Source organism: Galleria mellonella, unplaced genomic scaffold (assembly GCF_026898425.1).
Source record: "Galleria mellonella isolate WM207_F2 unplaced genomic scaffold, CSIRO_AGI_GalMel_v1 utg962, whole genome shotgun sequence".
In the NCBI taxonomy this organism is placed as follows: Eukaryota; Metazoa; Arthropoda; class Insecta; order Lepidoptera; family Pyralidae; genus Galleria; species Galleria mellonella.
Genome location: NW_026442180.1, coordinates 77,123 through 97,844, shown reverse-complemented (window position 1 = coordinate 97,844; position 20,722 = coordinate 77,123). Strand labels below are relative to the sequence as shown.

General features: G+C 34.8%; 2 protein-coding genes across 3 annotated transcripts in view; one reads left to right on the top strand and one right to left on the bottom strand.

Annotated features, from left to right (window-relative positions):
* Positions 1-15,299, bottom strand: part of LOC113513706 (protein crumbs) — a 64,809-nt gene extending 49,510 nt beyond the window's left edge. For both annotated transcript variants that reach the window (XM_052902857.1, XM_052902856.1), the window contains exon 1: positions 15,019-15,299. In XM_052902857.1, coding sequence (XP_052758817.1) covers positions 15,019-15,067 — 49 coding nt within the window. In that variant the 5' untranslated portion in view covers positions 15,068-15,299. The remainder of the gene's footprint in view (positions 1-15,018) is intronic.
* Positions 15,300-16,499: 1,200 nt separating this feature from the next.
* On the top strand, positions 16,500-19,499 carry LOC113522822 (ubiquitin carboxyl-terminal hydrolase MINDY-3 homolog). The gene is made up of 2 exons (XM_026908650.3): positions 16,500-16,690; positions 16,821-19,499. The coding sequence occupies exon 2, from the start codon at positions 16,848-16,850 to the stop codon at positions 18,216-18,218; it is 1,371 nt and encodes a 456-aa protein (XP_026764451.2). The 5' UTR covers positions 16,500-16,690; positions 16,821-16,847; the 3' UTR covers positions 18,219-19,499.
* Positions 19,500-20,722: the final 1,223 nt, after the last annotated feature.

The window sequence follows — 20,722 nt, the reverse complement described above, 5'->3', positions numbered from 1 at the left end:
CTGCACGCTACCGTAACTGGTTCATTGGCTATATCAGTCGAAACACACGTCATATACATTTTTTAAGTTTGCAGATTGACATGTATATACGACTATCAGAATCCAAATGTGACTGCGCAAGGGATTGTTAGTAATGGAGACTGAGAATCCCATTGCTAGCAATATACCCAACAGGTCGATCTTCTCGCGGTTCTCCCTGGAAACTATCATGGTTAATTCCTGATGAATTCATCATGATGGGCTAACTGGCCTGTTTTCATTCTCATCTATCACCCTTCACCGGTGCTCCGCCAGCGTATTCCGTTAGCGCAGGCGGGGCTACCATACCATTTTAACTCATCAAAAAAAAAATGTGACTGCGCGTTATTAATTCATTGTGAACCCTTAACCATTGATAACGCTTACGATTGAGGGGAAGGGATTGTTAATAATGTAGTCTAACAGTCCCAATGCTAGCAATACAACCTGTCAGGTCGACCTCCTCGCGGTTTCCCTTAGACACCATCGTAGTTTATTCTTGTCGAACTCACTATGCCTGAGCTTACAGGCTTTCATCTTCACCTATCATCACTCATTGGTACCCCGCCAGTATATACCGATACCGAAAGCGAGATTTATAATTTCATTTTGATGCAATGACAAAAAAAACCGCTTCTCGTTGTAAAAATGCTTCCGTATCCATCTTGCCCTTGTTTTATTGAGGATTATTGCGGATAACGCACTCGGATAGTCAGCAAGAGGTTTATGTCTAAAACAGACGCATTGTTTTGATGAAACCAAGCGATCACAGATAGCATCGTCGCAATTATGGGAAACAATGCCCTGAGTACGGAGGCTGTTTGCAATACCACCGTATATAAACTGGTGGAGAAAAATATACTCTATTTATATAGGAGTAGAGTTTTTTTTAATGGAATTAGTATTTCCGCTCTCACAGTGGACCGTTACTTACTGTGTCTAAGGTAATACAGTCGGCAGCATTTGTTTCCACTTGTGCGGTTCGTATATTGCAACCAAGCACTTTACCTTGTTTTAAACGACATTAGAGTGGCTTGCCGCGGTGTTAAAAATAGGGTAAATGTGATCTTTTATTTTTCCGTAAAGTAATACAAGAGTTTTTTTTTAATGGATGATAATGAAATGGTAACCTCGCCAACGCTAACGTTATACGTTTTTTTTTATGGGTGAAAATGGTATGGTAACTCCGCCTGCGCTAACGGGATACGCTGGCGGAGCACCAGTGAAGGGTGATAGATGAGAATGAAAACAGGCCAGTTAGCCCATCAGGATGAATTCATCAGGAATTAACCATGATAGTTTCCAGCAGCTACCGCGAGGAGGTCGACCTGGTTGGGTATATTGCTAACAATGGGATTCTTAGTCTCCCTTACTAACAATCCCTTTCCCCCCAACGTTATACGTTAGAAAAGGCAGGCCAGTTAGCCCATCGCGATAAATACGCCTGGAATTCACCATGATGGTTTCCAGGTGAGACCACGTAGAGGTCGACCTGAAAGGGTAAAATGCTAGCAATAGGACTGATAGTTCGCGTTACTAACAATCCCTTCCCCCCAGTAATATAGTTGAGACTTTTATATCTTTTTGTGACTTGAATCGTTCTTTCCTTCTGCTATATTTTAAACAGATAACACTGCGGTTGGCTGGCTGTTATGGTTTTGAGTATGGAGGTTATGCCTCCAATAACCTTAATTGTCAGGAGTGGCAACACACACGCTACAGTGTATTCTGTGATGCACATAATGCTGTTTATTTTATAGTGGACGGTTATTACTATTTATAATATACGCAGACAACTTGTTGCCATTCTGAGTTGTATAAAAAAATATGGTGCGTATATTCAATTGTTATTAAATCTTATTTATTACTAAGTATTACTAAAACTTTTTCATTAGTTATTAAGACTGAGTATCTAGCAATACTCAGTAAATAGTAAATTTCTCTCTTGTAAATTTCTAATTTAATGTTTTCATATAATAATAAATATAAAGTATCTATTATATTTCATAGACAATTAACTTTGATTGTGGTAAAACCAGTTATATTGATTTAAAAAGGAAACTACTCGACCTATTTTTTTTAATTTCTATGTGACCAATCTGTAAGTATATCCTTTCAGATAAAAAATAAATTTACAAATCGCTTGACAACTGAAGGAGTTATTAACAAAGATAAAAAAAATACAATCGAATTGAGAATCTCTTTTTTTGAGGTCGGTTAAAAATATCTTTGCGCACAATGACGTTACGTAAGGTGGGCAAACTATTTATTAGGTAACAGGCTACCGTGGGCGTCCGTCACCTACAGACAATAGCAATACCAATGTCATACAGTCCATACACTATTCCTTTTATAATGCCTAGAGTATTATCTGGTTGCTTTGGAATAATTTAATATCTAATCAATGTTCCATATGGGAATAAACATGAAATTAAGTCATATAACATGAGTTAAAATTATGCAATGAATCCAAAATCTCGAAGTGTTCGACTAAAACTTATATACCTAAGTAGGTATAGCCAGAATGTTAAGGAAATCTCGTAAAGCCACGATTTTATGACCAAAAAAAAATCACGGAAAACAAACAAACGGAAAATAAAGATAAGTTTATTAGTTAACGATCACGTTGACTCATTCTTGTTAGAAATCGTAAATTATTAAAACAATCGACACGAGCATGGGGTATGCGCGAGCGCATGTCTCCGCGGTGACGTCACGGCGCGCGCGCGAGCGCAGGTACTGCCCAGCGCCGGCCACACCGGTCAACGTTACGGTGACTCATTGTTACTCGGGGTCTGCCAGGTCCTTCCGGGAGCCAATCGCTTTACAAACGGATCCCGCTAGCCATGACTCAGAAATACTTGGAACAAGCGAAAAAATCAGGTGTGAAAGTTTCATTTACAAAATCAATACGTACTGAATCGAACAACAAATAGTAAAATTGTAAAACCAAAGCGCTCGCTGCAATCGTTTCTTTAGTTCGAATGTACTGGATTATCTTGAAAATGACGACTGGATTTTATTCTAGTTTTCACCAATTTCTCCGTGTGGTGACATAGTACGAACACAAAGTGCAACACCTTTTCCTTTGCAAGGATGTTATACAACATAGATTCAAGAGAAGGAATTCTACCAGAGGGAGACTTTGTACAAAAGTCGATTGCTTGGGTACCTCTGTCCAATTCGTGTTTCAACCGTGAAGCAGTTGTGTTTGCATGGTTGTATTTCGGTTTGAAGGCTGGGATATGGCGTGAATTTACAGGGTACAGAGGAATAACACCCGAGTACTCAGGAATGGCAACGCATGAGGGGTATCATGGGCGAAACAGTATACTCTGTTATGTCCATGGTATTGCTCATGTCTATAGGCGACGGTTACCACTTTCCATCAGGTGGGCCGTCAGCTTGTTTGCCATTCTAAGTTGTATAAAAAAAAGGAAACCTTGAAATAAAACCCTGTATGTACCAAGCCAGCATATATAATATCCACCACTTATGGGGAGAGCCCTTAGTCCTGCTGGGTTGTTATTAATAAACCATCTTCTTGAATCATCAATTAGGCGATCATTTAAAAAGATCAATCGAAAAGAGAAGATTATTAACATTCTATAAAATTTATAAAAAAAACATATATTAAAATTACAATTTTGATTGTATTCATTATCTGGTGATAATGTAAATCGATGCTGTATCAACTCTAAGAACTTTAATAACAAAATTTATACACTCCAAAAATAAAAAAAAGAATTTATTAAAGACTATTAGGAATAATTTCAAATGATGATGTCAAAGGATAATGCTCTGGAAAACTAGACGCAGCGAGAAAATTCCAAACAAGTACACGCAAAAAGAAGGAGGAAGACGCGAAGCGTTTCTTATACTTTCAACCGACCGGCGACCTTGACACATTCAGTGCAGACAGATGAAAGGCACAAGCCTGAAACATCTGACTGTACAGGGTTTATTTGAGTTTTTATAAACCTTTAAGTACGAATATTATTATTTTTTTGAAGGATGAAAATGGTATGGTATGGTAACCCCGCCTGCGCTAACGGGATACGCTGGCGGAGCACAAGCGATGGGTGATAGATGAGAATGAAAACAGGCCAGTTAGCCCATCATGATGAATTCATCAGGAATTAACCATGATAGTTTCCAGGGAGAACCGCGAAGAGGTCGATCTGGTTGAGTATATTGCTAGCAATAGGATCCTCAGTCTCCATTACTTACAATCCCTTTCCCCCCTACGAATATTATTTATTAGGTTCACACACTTCACGACCGGATACACTGGCTAAATTTTCCCAAACACCAGTTACATAAAAGTAACGTCACGAGCGCAATATATTTCGTTACGCGTTATGTATTTAAATCATAATTCCCATGACGGGCTTCGTATTTTTTTATTTTATACGAGTAGAAACCATTCTGTATGTAGGTCAAATATTTGGTAAAAAAAAAGGTTAAACGGTCAGTAAGTTTTACTTTGTTAAATGGAGATTGGTAGATATTAAATGACTGACGGGCTGTTGTTATTATTGGAGAAGAGAGAAACCGTAATCCAATATTTACATTCACGTTTACCTCCAGCAGCCCTTCAAAAAGCTGACATCCATAGAGTCACAAAATTATAGTTACACGATTATTCTAAGGCTTGAATGCGTGTATTAACGTTAAAAAGATTGGACTTGTATTTTGCCTCCATGATCGCGTCTCTCAAAAAACCATAGATGATTATGTAGTCCGAGCCACGACTACCCGATAAATCACAAAGAGAAAACTTAATACTTAGTTATAACCAGTTGTCGAGTATGTTTATCACTAGAAAATTTCATCAACTTATTTTTTTAATACGAAAAAGGTAATAAAGAAGCAATTGATTGACTAAAGATATGACTATCATATCCGCAAATATATGGAGCCGATTCCCCGGTGTAGTATAGAAGTTTATAGTATAGCCAACAGTGAAATGCTGATTATAAAATGAAGACAATCAAATAAATATATCCTCTGTCGCTGCAGACTCATGATGCGGGTAGAGCGTACATAACGGTAGCGTAGCGAGCGGTGCCGTTGCCGTCCGCCTGTCTACCACAACGCTGAGTCTCAGCCGATTTACGATGACGACCTTTGACGACCGTCGCGACGTGATACTACAAAAACAGTTTAAATATTTGTACAATACAGTTAAATTTTCTTTAAAATATAAAGAATAATTGCGTACATTGTGTTCTAAACAAATGAGAACAAAAGGACGTAGTTCAGACTTTATTTGTTAGTGACAAATTTTGCGGTCTCAGAGCAGGGAAGACGAATTTTTACTTTAAAATTTCAGACACGGAATACAAACATCTCGTATCTAATTTAACTTCACATAAAAACTGCAGGTCCGGGAGTCATTCGATGGGAGCGGTTCAGAATTCTTTCTAGTAACCCATAGAATATGTTATATATTACAACCTGTGTTCATTAAACGATTATAGATGTACGATTAAGAGTAATGATAGGCAAATGCCTATGTATTATTGTTTTAATACATAATATTCTTATCTACGGTGTTATACTCTTCGAAATGATAAACAAGTTGATGGCCCGCACCTGATAGTAAATGGGCATTACAATGATGTCCACGGTACCCCTATTTTGTTATTTTATATATACTGGTAAAAAAATATAATAAAAAGTAAACATTTACAGGGAATTAATGATGTACTCGATTTCTCAGGAATGGCAACGCATGGAGGGAATCATGGGCGAAACAATATACTCTGTTTGATCCATGGTATTGTTCATGTCTATAGGCGACGGTTACCACTTTCCATCAGGTGAGCCGTCAGTTTGTTTGCCATTTTAAGTTGCGTGAAAAAAAGTACTTTATAGTCATGCTTACTTGTCACTGTATGGAAAGACGATGGACGGTACGACATATCGATCATAATACATCGTCCATTGTATTCTCCATCCTTTTCTTTGGGCAACGCACTCCGCTAACTTAATTATATTTCTGTTCATGTGCCGTTTGTTAATGCGAACGAAACTAGAATGAAAATAAGTACCGCCGTACATCTTAGTGGGCGAGCCACAGTCATTATTTGTTGCAATTTTCGCGTTTATCAATCTAATCGGTTAGAGGCGACACTAATCAAGTAGCAAGTAAATTAGCATTGTACAAGCGGATATTAAAGGTAGTTTTTTTAGACAAGGCTACTCATTCTACTGTTTGTTCCCTGGAGTAATCTATTTACATAGCAGATATATAGATAGATAACAATATAGTAGATATTGCACTACTAAACAGTGGGCCCCATTCTAATATCGGTTCGGGCGAGATTTCTCTAAACTTATCGTTTAACCTAATTCTTTAATTTAGCGAAGTTACTGTATTATGACCTATAAACTTACAATAATCAATATTATTACTTAAATCTATTAGAAAATAACTTCATATTGGTCCTTAGAGTAAATATTTATGACATTCAGTGTCATCAAAACACTGTGAAATGGCGCTTCAGAATCGACCTCAATATCTTCAATTGTAATAAAATTTATATGAAATAGTCTATACTTATTTAACAATCAGTAAAGATTCTATAGTTTGTTTGTAATTGATAAACTCAAAAACAACTTAGCAGTTTTTAAAAATTCTCTCATTATCAGCCAGTAATAAATGGCTATAGATTAAATTCGAAAATTCTATCTACCCGTGAGAAATCGAGTCGAATCACTGGTAATCTATAAAAACGTACAAAACTCATAAATTTCTGATGACAAAATATATCTTAGGTAAAAATAATTAACAATATCGTACAGAAAAGAAAAAGAGTAACTTGAATAGTCCAAAATTGAAATAGCATTGTTAAAATAAGTCCAAAATTAGAGATGTAAAAGCCACAAAAAAAAAATTATTCGAAGACCATTCTCTCAGCGATCTCGCTTGAAAATCATCTTCTCCCGTTGATACTTGCCATTCATTTCACTTGATAGATACAACATTAATGTCTTGAAAGTATCATTACAAGATAAATCAGTACTTAATGATTTACATGAGAAGCGGCAATACGCAACAATAGAGGACTGATGAGGAGAAGAGAGAAGCTCGATAGAAACTCAACAATTATGTTTGCCGTGAGGAGGGAGACGTACTTATGCTGTTGTCGTGTTGTAAAATATCTAAATATCCATCTAATGGTGCACGCACTGATTACGGTTGGATAAGTTTTGTCAGTGGCAAAAAAAAAAAAAAAACAAACCGACTGCAGACTTAAGAAATATATGTAGAATAGGAGTAAAACGAGTGTAAACGCTTTCAATAAAAAAAAAATGTGATGAAACACAAAAAAATCCTTTTGTGAATTAAATTGAAAAAAGTAAAATGCTCTGTTGATGCTGGAGATTATTGATTGACACTGTGAAATTGAATTTCATCTTAGCACTTGTACTATTATTTTCAAAAATATAACAAAAATATAACATATTCTTTTTTTAGCCGTGGTTATGTACAACATACGAACATAAAAGTGCTGAACTGCATTTTCGAAACAGTCAGCGGTTAACAATGTGTTAACGGCCTTAATGTGTTACTATAATTGTCACATATTTTTCACCACATCTGATACGGTTTTTAAAGTGGTAGAGAATGCCATATGGCATTAAGCTCGCCATTTGTACAAAATTTTATTGTGCAATAAAGAATAAATAAAATAATAACAATAAGGTATGCGTCATACCATCCATTTCCAGCGATTTTTCGATATATTTTAATTTAGACCGGATTTGAACCTCAGACGAACAAGACGCTTTGTTAATTTTCATAATAAAGACTCGTGTTAATTAAAATAATTTTCTTTTTAAAAAGTCTCATCTGACCCACCCCGTAACAGTACCATGGACATAACATAGTGTACTGTATCGCCCATGATACCCTCCATGCGTTACCATTTCTGAAGACTGAGGTGTATGCCTCTGTACCATGTAATTTCACTGCCGTATCCCACCCTTCACACTGAAACACAGCCACACAAACACAACTAAATCACGGCAGAAACACGAATAGAGGTGTCCAAACAAACGACTTTTGTATGGTCGCCCTCTGGTAATTGGTTTTATACAACAAACATGATAATCATTGATACATTTCATATAATGGTAAGCAAGCTTGCAACGACGAAACGGCAAGCTCTGTACCCCTTGAATGCCATGGGCATCACATACACGTTACCAACTATTGGAATTTTGAGACACAGTGGCCAATCATTTTGATCTCCATCCTTTAAACTGAAACACAGTATGCAAGTAAGCAAGTTGCTTAGTAGAGACAGAGGTACTTATTCTGACGACGGTCTCCCTCTGGTGGAAAGTTAGTTTTTTAGACTATACTAAAAACTAAACTAACAAACTATTACGTGTTATCGGTGAGCTTCCCGACGCTATTGTCACTTCTAAAAACAATAGCCGCTAAACGTTCGTTTTAAAACTAAAATACTTTTTTTTTGTCTCTGCCAATTCACAATTTCTAACAGACATTCGAAGGTTGACTGAAAGAAATTCCTTTTATGGGATAAGTTCGCCATTGTACACATTCTTTTCTTAAGAATTCTGTATTCTATAAGATTTTACTGTACGATAAGTGTTACAAACAAACAAACAAACTTAATTGATAAGACTAACAGAGATCTACAGATATCCTTACTAAATACATACTGTACATAGGTATTATAAATGCGAAAGTTTGTAGGGATCAACTGATATATGTTTGTTATTCTTTCACGCAAATACTACTGAACGGATCTGTACAAAATTTCGTACACGGGTAGGTTATATCTTAACTTAGCGCATTGGATACTTTTTATACAGATGCATTCGAGCAAAACCGTAGGATACGACTAGTTACAAATATGGAAGTGAATTTGTTTTTATTCTAACTTTGCGCCCTAACCGCTCAAGCGATCATCTTGAAAATTAAAACACATTTGGGTTAGAGAAGGACATACGCTACTATTTATCCCTCATACACATAGCATACAAATAGCCAACAGCCAGCCATAATATAATATACCAGCCGTAGTAGTCCGAGGTGTGACAGTGTCCGTGTTCTAGCAGTGTTTGGGGCGACCATGAAATCGATACGCTTTCCACGAATTACTTAATGTAAGAACACCGGACTGATAAACGAGTTATTAAAGTTATTTATTGTTCAATTGAAAAAAAAATCAAAACAAAATAATACACAAATGGGTGTTGGACATGACGCTGGTCATAGAATTAAATGAAACTTAAATATAACTAGTGGTCGCACAGTGGTCGAAATTCGACCATAATTAATTTAGATTATAAGGTTGAATGTTATTAAAGTTCTTTTATCAAAGACTATACTATACATGCATAATGTGATTGGCATTCAGTAAGACTATAGACAAATAATGTTAAAGACTCCGAAATCTTTGTTAAAACCAAAAAATATTAACCTATTCTCAATTTGAACACAGACTTCAAAAATAAACAAAAGAGTATATTTGCGTGTGTGTGTCACATACATGGTTGTGTGTGTAAATTTTTTTTTAATGATTTAATGTATTATTTATGCATAATTTAAAGAGAAAATATTAGCAATCTGCATTTTTTTTCTATATAAACTGTAAGTGTGAAAACTTTCACCCTCCTCAGGCCGCGCTTTTCGTAATGGGGGTACAATATTTTTGATTTACTTATTAATATATAGATTCTCATATAGTGAAGTGGTAGGTAATACAAATATTACTACAACGCAATACACTCAATAGGTAGTTACGTAAATTATTTTTGTTTATATTTATTACACCTTTTTTTTTATACATCTTAGAATGGCAAACAAGCTGACGGTCCACCTGATGAAAAGTGGTAACCGTCGCCTATAGACATGAGCAGTACCATGGACATAACAGAGTATACTGTTTCGCCCATGATACCCCCCATGCGTTGCCATTCCCGAGGACTCAGATGTTATTCCTCTGTACCCTGTAAATTCACGCCATATCCCACCCTTCAAACCGAAACACAGCCATGCAAACACAACTGCTTCACGGTAGAAACACGAATGAGACAGAGGTACCCAAGCAATTGACTTTTGTACAAAGTCTCCCTCTAGACCTTCTTACCTTAGTGTAATAACTATCATCATAGGACCAGTCAGTCAGTCGCAGTTAGACGCCTCTCGCGTCACTGCCGCTTAAGATTAAGGGACCCGAACGGTCCCGAAACTAGTCGAGCTTTCTCAATTTAATTAAACGTAAGTTAAACCATTAGTCATTACATTAAAATAAGATGTTTTATATTCCATTCTGTGGAAACGTGCAGAGGGTTTTTGTTAGGCAGTAAGGTTTTTGTTATTATATCCAATCCACTGTTAAAACTCATTTGGTTCCCATGCACTTGAAATTATTTATCTCGAAGGGAGCAAAAACATACGCAAGAAGCACGTACGAACACTCGACTTTCGGCGGGTAGGTAAGTCCACTATCTCGGTATTATCGCGTGACACCACGTGAAACGACTATATGCCGTTATGATGGCCGCCTAACAGCGATGGGCACACATTTTTTAAATTACATACGTTTTTAAGTGCCGTCACTCGGAGACACCACTTTACGTACCCTATTACGGTTAAAAAAGAAAAGTCTATCTCAAAATGTATTTGTGGGAACATGATGGAATTTTTGATAGGGACTAATAATATCAATTATAACCGTCGCCTATAGACATGAACAGTACCATGGACATTTACCAGAGGGAATCTTTGTATAAAAGTCGATTGCTTGGGTACCTCTGTCCCATTCGGGTTTCAACCGTGAAGCAGCTGTGTTTGCATGGCTGTGTTTCGGTTTGAAGGGTGAGATATGGCGTGAATTTACTGAGTACAGAGGAGTAACACCCGAGTCCTCAGGAATGGCAACGCATGGGGGGTATCATGGGTGAAACAGTACACTCTGTTATGTCCATGGTACTGCTCATGTCTATAGGCGACGGTTACCATTTTCCATCAGGTGGGCCGTCAGCTTGTTTACCATTCTAAGTTGTATAAAAAAAAATAACAGAGTATAATGTTGTATGTAAGGGTGTATCGAGTCGACCTCCACGCGGTTCCCTCTGGAAACCATCGTGATTAATTCTTGTTAAATTCTTCACGATAGCCGCATTCATCTTCACTTATCAAGATAGATAGATAGATAATTAATTTGCATTACTTACAGCACACAAATAACAACATACATATACAAAAAAGCGAGATAACATAAACGATAAAAAAAATACACAAAGCTAAATACAATTTTCGTTTGTGAGTACATCAACTATCACTGATGCCCCGGCAGTGTATACTGATAGCGCAGGCGGGGTTATCATTCCATTTTCACCCATTAAAAAAAGAACCTCATAGACCGGTGTGTGTGTGGTAACATTGAGTAGCCTGTAGCGGCGTGGTCACCAGATCAACTATGGAGCACGTTACTAATCACACTTTCGTACCTACAATCCGGTACATGTTTCACAATATCCGATCGACTCATTGTCTTCAGAGCTTTGTATCGTGTATTACGTGCAGCCACTTTCGACAACCTTGTCTCTTCATGTTATTTACCATTCATATTTGACTTCATAACCTCACCATTTCATAATTATTGCAAGGCAGGGAAAAGGTGCAATTATCTATCTAGTTCCTAATTGCCTTGTTAAAGGAATTTAGAATTTCCGTATAGAGTAAATAGTATCGAAATGACAATTTTTTTCGTGATATCCCCAAAATAAATGATTTTATTGTACACAAAAAGTTATTGAAGTAGAAAAAACAAACACCAAATTAACTTTTTTTAATACTACGAAAGTGACAGACAGATTGTCTGATGGTAAACGGTCATTGTAGCCTATGCATGCCAATAGTACTAGTGGTTTCACGTGCGCGTTGCCGATCCTGAAGAAACCTTAATATATCCTTTTTAAAGAACCCTAATCAATTACTGTTTTTGTTGAAACATCCAACGATTCAAATTTTGAGACTCAAAATCAGGTTTTGTTGCAGCTCACGTGGCGTCCGCTTTCTTAGCCAATATAAAGTTGCGAATACAGTTTACCTGCTAAATAATCATTTAGACAAAACACAACGTAATACTTTGCAAATAATTGATTAACAAATTAATATTTGACGATTATAAACATAATTGAGAGTCGACAAAGCATACATATAATGGTAACAAACGTCCAATTGACGTCTTCTATTTTACGTTCAGTGCTCACAGTAAATGCAAAACAAGCGTAATATGAATTATTATTTTTTGCCACAAAAAAAAATTATGTATAGAGGTCGCACGGGCTGGGGCGCGGGCGTCACGCGCCACCGCGCCGGCCACGCGACTCCACCTGCTCCGGTTCTCATACCAACGACTGGCCAAGGGCTGAATCGTTGGCTGCGAGAGCGGCCAGATATTAGCAAAAGGGTTGCGAATGCAAATTATACATTTGTAGGTATCGTGGATTTAAAATGATATTGCAATTGTCCTGTTAAAACAGTCCCAAATAGTTTCCTAAGTTTCTAAACGACTATCAATTAAAGGAGGTTTTCAATTCGTCTGAATTTGTGTGCGACGTTACGCGATTACGTCGTCTACTCGGAATCAATTTTCACGATTCTTTTTGCAATGAATAGGATTTACTCGCATTTTAACGATTGACAATTAAACATGTTTATCTTTACACAATAAAAAAGTTTCTTGTTGCGAAGCAAAATTTGTATATAATAAACATATGACTCCATGTTGACAATTGAAATATCTAATTATATTATATTGTAAATATGAAAATCTCTAATGCAAAATAAAATTTGCTATTAAAAATATATTTTTCGTAACTTACGTAGTAGGTAGAAAATATAGCACATATAGTTTTAATTTTATTTGCGACACTCGCGTCGTCTGTGTGTTAAATGAAAATATCTTACGTTTAAACATAAACAATACAAGAAAGTGTTTGAAAGGAACAAAACAGTAATGCTAAGTCGGAATTGTTTGTAGGCAATAAACAATATGGTGGCTGCTTTCATTTCAGTGAGAGAGTGCACAAGTGGCCTGCTTGAGGTTTCACTTTTTGTGTTACATTTAAAACTCTCTTCACATGTGCACACCACATTCACAAACGTCTAACACAGTGTTACACTATTTACCTAGTTAGTGAACACTTTTTTTCTTTTTTAATTTTTAAGGGCTTTTACTTTCTTAAGGTATATCAGCCTCATCATACCCCAGTCTGATTCTCAGATAAGATTTTTATATTGATGTTGCCTACTCAGAGAAAGAGAGGAATCCTCTCTGTAAATTATTGATGCCCATTAATTAATGTTCAGTTATTCAAAAGTCAATTCTTGTAAACTTTATAGTAGTGTAATATAAAGTAAATTTAAATGTAAATTTTATAACTTTATTATATTTACACAAAATTGTTATATGTTTTTATATGTCAATTTTATACTTTTTTGTGGAATGTTTTATTTATTGTCACATATCTATTAAAATAATTCTTCTTAACAAAAAAATAACAATCATAAAGGTTTCACATTATAATGTATTATTTTTAAATGCCCAAAAACAGATTGTTTACTAAATACCTATGCCAATTAATAAAAAAAATATAAACTAATTTATTTAAATAAGTTATATTCGTGTTTTATTAGATTCTGTTAAGGAAGTACCAAACATACCTTAATACTTTTATTATTACCTTGGTGTGAAGATAGATAGAAAAATATTACTAATTAGAAAAATTATACTATTGAAAACAAATTACGATGTACAAAATTTTTTTCACAATGTGCCTATATCTTTATAAATTATATAAGATTTTATTAGAAAAACACTATTTATATAGGTATTAATATAAAAGAAGGAACTGATCTCCTGATTGACTGGCATAATAATGCACAGTCAAAACCACTGAAGTCAGAACTTGTTATTTTGAACATCAATTTATTCTGTAACACAGACATCATTATAAAAAGGTTATGTATTTGTGTTGTAATAGCAAATAACAGATTCAGTTCAGTTATTAATAATCTTGGACTAAACTAAAATGTTATGTAAATAATGTAAAAGAATAGAAAGCAAAATGCACTAAACTGTCAATAAATATTTTTTAAGATCTACTATGCTCCTCCCTTTCCTAGAGTTGGCTGCTAATTCCTGTCACTGACAGAATATGTAGGATAACATTTGGGTAACAATGATTTTTATCTCCTTGAGATTAAAAATTGTATTTCCCAAATATTATTTGTGTACAAATGCATTAGATAAAAAAAAATGCAGTGACATTCTTTCTACATTTATAAAAAGACTGCAAACATTTGTTGAGCTGGTCAAAATACTTGTTTAGTTTGCAGTATCCAAGGAGGGCCCTTGTCATTACACAGTTATTGTTCTTTTCTTTTTTCAAGATCATTTTATACCACTTATCTAAGAGACATCATTTTCAAATCTGCATTTCCATAGATTAATTAAAATGGTCAGTGTGCAGCTTTAATAAATATTTTTAAGTTATGTATATTAAATATTATGAACGAAATGGTAATTTCCTCATATTTCTAATTATTTCAAAATATGTCTACTTCTGACAAATCAATTAGATTCATCAGTCAATGAGTATCCTTAGTAAAGTATAGAAGAAATTTTGATAAAAGATGATAACAAACTTCATACAGATGATAAAATATTAAATTCAATACTTTATTTATTTTAAAAAAGGTATGAAATAAAAAATATCCATTTATTATCTTCGTGTAGTGAATATATCACCACAGAAATGTTTTATGCACCTTACGCTAGTTTATTATTTTTCTGAGAGTAAACAGTTACTTACAATTTACTACTATTAAGTATATAGTATAAGAAGATTTATTTAAGTTATTATAATGCAGGTAATGTGGAATAAAATCCTATGCTATAAAATAATTTTACGTTTTTTAATCAAGTTATAAATGTTTCTTACCTGTAAAGTTTAATGTAGCGCACCTACTCGAAACTATGTCCACCTTCATTGTGTTGAAATAATGAACAAAACTCACAAATGAACACCTACATTAAGTTAACACCAGTTTATTAATACATATTTCACTTAAATAAAACTTTGCACTAATCAAATTAATAGAAATCATGTAAAATATAAAATATTCAACGTCACATAAATAAAAAGACAAGAAAGAAACATCACAAACTCAGAAACCAAACACGAATGGACCAATGAATGAATAATAATGATCTGATATATGGACGAATGGATGGAATGGTTTGATGTCAAATAAAAAAATAAAAAAAATAATGACATTAAGTGACAAGCGCACAGAGTAAATACAGACATCTAGTTTCAGAAACGTCAAATAGTGTCAAATTTTTATCTTTGGTCAAACGCATATACTTTGTACCCTTAACTTAAGATCAGACACAGAAAAAGAATGGTATATTATCCTTAATCTATAATCAACAGCAATAGCCGAAAATTAAAAATTGTATTATTGGAATTGACTCTGGGCCGTTATTTTTCTAAAGCGAAATTATTCAATTAAAATATTAGGTTAGGAGATAATTTTACAAAATATTGCACCTCAAAATTGGTCCCTGTTAATCTTCATTACAGCTAGATTTATTATTATATAAGAAGTCAACACAAACGATTAGCATTTGCATTTAACACATATATTGATTAAAAAGCCATCGTCTATGTAGTACACTTTTTTTACAATCGATTGATGATCATTCAGGAAATGTACGTACAATGATGCGTAGCGTTTACCATTATAGGTAATATGCTCCCGGTCTACCATGTAGCAAGTGAATAAATATGATTTGATTTAAAACCATTATGTTGAATACCTGGCGTATTCTACAGTTCATTTCATCTCGTCTATCGTCTCTCACTGGTAGCAGGTTACTATATACCGATAGCACAAGCGAGATTACCATTCCATTATCATTCATAAAAAAAGACACTTTTAGGTTGACCTTCATGCGGTTCCTACTGGAAACTATCGAATTCGTCATAGTAAGTCAAAAATATTAGTGATATTTACTTGTCTTATCATGGATCCTACAAATCTTTTTATCTAAATAAATTTAAAAAGCAAACAAAAAGATATGATTAAGAAAAGATTTAATATGTTGTAATAGCAACTAAAAATAAATAGAAAGACAGTCTCCTTTTATACATAAACATTTTATTCGAATTCTGAACGATACATAACATTAAAAAGTTTTTGAACTTTGCAGAAATATTCTATTCCATTTCATGCAGTCTTAGATCAAATTTTAAAATACATTGACTTATATTTCTTTTCTAAAATTTTCCACTGATAATTTACATTATTATTAATCAATATTTAAGTATTTTTTTAATTAATAAATACTTAATATTGATCTTTTAAAGTCGAAAATGAAAATATTTCTATAAAAATAATTAACAAAGGAAAAATAAATGTTGCTATTTTTCCTAAAAAATGGCAGCCTGTATGTCGTAAGCTTTTCATATCTTTTCTTATGAAAAGTTTTTATTGCCATTTGTCTAACGATCTATAATGTTAATTGTTGAAATTACCCTAATGGTTATTCCATTTTTTAAAGGAAATAAATAGCTAACAATTATTCTGAGTCATGAACATCATATTGTAGTGAGTACTACGTGTTTTTAATCTTTTTATATTAACAATTTACTAGAATTTTCCAATATAAATAATAATTAATCGTCGAAACTTTGTTACAGTATTAAATTTTATCAATAAATCTCCATATCTTTTTTAGGTGGTGTATATAGTGATCGAGGTATTTATGCAAATGTTGAACGGGTCGGACGGGCACGATACCAATAGTTCTGCTTTAGCATTAGAAAATAAAGACAACATGAGTGCTGGAAGTGCCAGTGTGGAACGGGAACTGGCGAGCACGCGGCGTTTGCTATGGGGCGAACACGTGAAGGAAGACGTGTTTCGCCGTTGGGCTCAAGGCTTTCAGTTTAGCCCCGACGAGCCCAGCGCGCTTATTCAACAAGAGGGTGGACCCTGTGCGGCAATCGCTCCCGTGCAAGGTTTTCTTCTAAAAATTCTTCTGTCTGAGACACCGGGACACAGTTTTCAAGACTTGACCTCGGAGAAGTGTAACTCTCTGCTTGTTAGGGCTGTGTGTACAATATTAAGCCAGTGTCTAGCACCTAAGTACAATGTGGCTGTGCATAGGAAGAGTGATACAGATGCAGAGACCAGCTCTGGTCATACGGTCAGTGCGGAAGAACAGTCTTGTGAAACAATTGAACATTTTCATCGAAGAATTGAGGTGCACTCGTTTCAGACATTATCAGAAGTGGAAGCTTTCTATACAAGAAATATTCGTATTTTGAAAGACAAATATGGTGTTCTATTACTACTATATAGTGTCATTCTCAGTAAGGGTGTAGCGACAGTGGAGACAGAACTGGCCGAACTTTCAGACCCATTGATACATTCAACATATGGCTATGGCTCCCAAGGGCTCATTAATTTAATGCTGACGGGCCGAGCAGTGGCACATGTTTGGGATCATGACCAGGTGGTGGGAGGGCTGCGACTCCGTGGTATAGAAAAACAAAATGATATTGGTTTTCTTACAATAATGGAACATATGCAATATTGTACTGTGGGTTCTTTCTATAAAAATCCCAAACATCCAGTGTGGGTTTTAGCATCAGAAACACATCTTACAGTGCTATTCTCACTGGAACGGAGACTAGCTGCTCCAGAAACTGCAGGGGAATCAGCGGAACGTATATTTCGATCATTTGATCCAGAGGGAAACAATTTTATTCCATCTGCGGCACTGCAGGATGTTCTATGTGCAGCTGATCTTGTCAGTGAGCCTGAATATGTAGAATTGATGAGGAGAAAACTAGATTCTGAAAACTTGGGTATTATTCTTTTGAGTGCTTTTATGGACGAATTTTTCCCAGGATGTGAACGTGGCGCACCAGACACATTCACCTTCCACCACTACAATGGGCTGTCACGCAGTAACCCCGGTGGGCGGGTGGTCTACCGGACCGGGCGTGCGGCTCTACTAGAGTGTCCCATGCGTGCCGCCAGTACAGACCCTATGCTTACATGTTTGCAGACCAAATGGCCAAGTATCGATGTGGTTTGGGATGATGGACAGTCCCCCTCTCTCAATTAGCAAAACATTATCCACTGTTGATAACCTTATACTCAGAACTTGTACTGTGACTGTGAGGAAAGAGTTAAAATGTACCTTTAAATATGTTTCAACATGTCACTGAAAATTCCATTATTTTATTGTATTAACTTATGTAAAAAATTGTATCACATGTCAAAGCTGTGTTAAAAGCTGAGACACAATTTGGGCAGCTATTTTGCATAAAATTGGGAATATTTGTCATGAAAAGTATATGAATACTTTAAGTATATTAAGACTTTACAAGCTGCTGTAGAGGTGATCTAATAAATTGAGCAAGCCCTAAACATTACTTGACCATTACTTTTGATTTACATCCTACTTGTTGTCTTGGTATCTATAATTATTTTAAATGTCAGCAGAGATTGTTGTTTTTCATTTTGTTCCTAGCGATTGCTGAGCACACATGACTATTTCTATTCAAAACAAATTAAATCTGGTTACGAGTATTTGCTCTGACCTGGTAAATATTTGTTTTCATTTCAAATAAAATAACAAGTACACATTTGTAATTGCATCAGTTGCACAATATGTCACCCTTCACATCACCTGATTAGCAACAGTTTTATAAAAAAATCACCTATATATTTTTTAATGTAAGACTATGTCTATACTCTTTTAATGTATAGTATTGTTTGGAATTTTGCACAATATCTTTTTTATATACATACTAATAAGTAATCCACAAATTGTATTGAAATCTGTTTAAAATACATGCAATAGATTAATATTAAATAACAAGCAATATTGTACCTCAAAATGAAACGGAAAATAAGTATTTTTTGTAAATAACTTTGGTACTTGTGTAGTGCATAATGATTATTGGTCTGGCTGTATGTTATTATTTGCCAAATTTGTGTACATAAGTCATGAATTGGAAATTGTTTGAAAGGTTGTGGCTACTCTGGGAGCAATACTTGTAATAATATAACGTTCCTTTAGGTATCAGTTATGTACCTATTATAGAAAGCAAACATTGGCATTCCAAATATGTCTTAGTAAGAAGATAAAATTTAGCAGTCATTTCAAGGTTATTGAAACACTTGTAACATTTTATCATCTCTAAATTCATAAATACTGTCTTGTTTATTGGTTTATATGTATATGTTCGTTCATATATAAGTTGTAAGATATTGTAATCCAATTTGTGTAAAATAGCTGTGCACGTTAGCGTCGCGTCGTAAAGAATATAATTATAAAATGATATTTTCAGTTAGTCATAACATACATAGTGTAAACATGCTTTTTTAACTACAAAATGAGTTTTATTTTGTTTTATTTTCTCTTCAGAATCGATGCAAATTTTAAATACTGCATTTATAATAACTATGCTAAGCTACGTAGTGTTTTGTTTATTACTATGACTATTATATAATTGTATCCGAGGAGTGAATGTACTGTATAAGTATTGAAATTTAGAGAAATAATGTCATTTCGTCATCCCCATTACGCATTGTCCAATTTTTTGTCTACTATATTTCAATACTTTTTCATGCAATTTCAATTGGTAAACAAGCTGACGGCCGACTCATTGATGTCATCCATAAACTACTATAGACATCACAGAATATGCAGTGAAGCCCGACGGTGCCCCTCACTAGTTGCCCATTGAGGAATTTCTCAGTATTGTTATCTATTCGCTATATCGCCAGTCCGTAATACAGTCATGTACACGCTGCACATAGGTATTTATCGGATCATAATTAGCAATTCTTTTTTCTATTACTAAAATCTCAGAACACTGTGCCCATGGTACGGCAATGCGTGGCCATTTCTGAGTATGGCGGTGTTATACCTATGTATTATGTAATTTTACTGCCACATCCTACCGAAAGGAATTATTAGTAATGGATACGAACAGTTTTATTACTAACGATATACTCTGTCAGGTCGACACCTGATTAGGTTCCATCCCCTCGTGATTTCTCCCTGAATATTATTGTAGTTAATTCTTGTTATCACCTATCATACTTCATTGGTGGCCCGCCAGCATATACATTAGCGCAGGCGACGTTATCATCACATCATGTTATCATCTCGGATCCCATGCTCTGGGCTAATGGCGTTGATATTGGGGAAATTCTAGTTGCGCAAAAAAGTTGTATACGTGCTGTATGAAATATTGCACCTGATGTTCTTGATGATGATCTTATTTCAAGTCTTTAATATATTAACTGTTCTCAGTTTAATACTAGAAGCGGGTATATTTGTTAAATAAACACGTGTTTACAGAAACAAAATAAAGAAGTGTAAGATACCCTCAAAAACTAATGACTAATACAATTCTTATTACAAGCCGTTTATTAAAAAATCCCATATGATTTCTTTAAAAATCTTTAATAATATTCCTGTGGATATAAAGGAACTTCCATTAAACAAAGAAATTGGATTACGTAAATAGTTACTTAACAAAAGCTTCTACTCGGTAGACGAATTAAAAAAAAGAAAGAATAGATAAATATCCGTATAGTTGTACATCGCTGCCC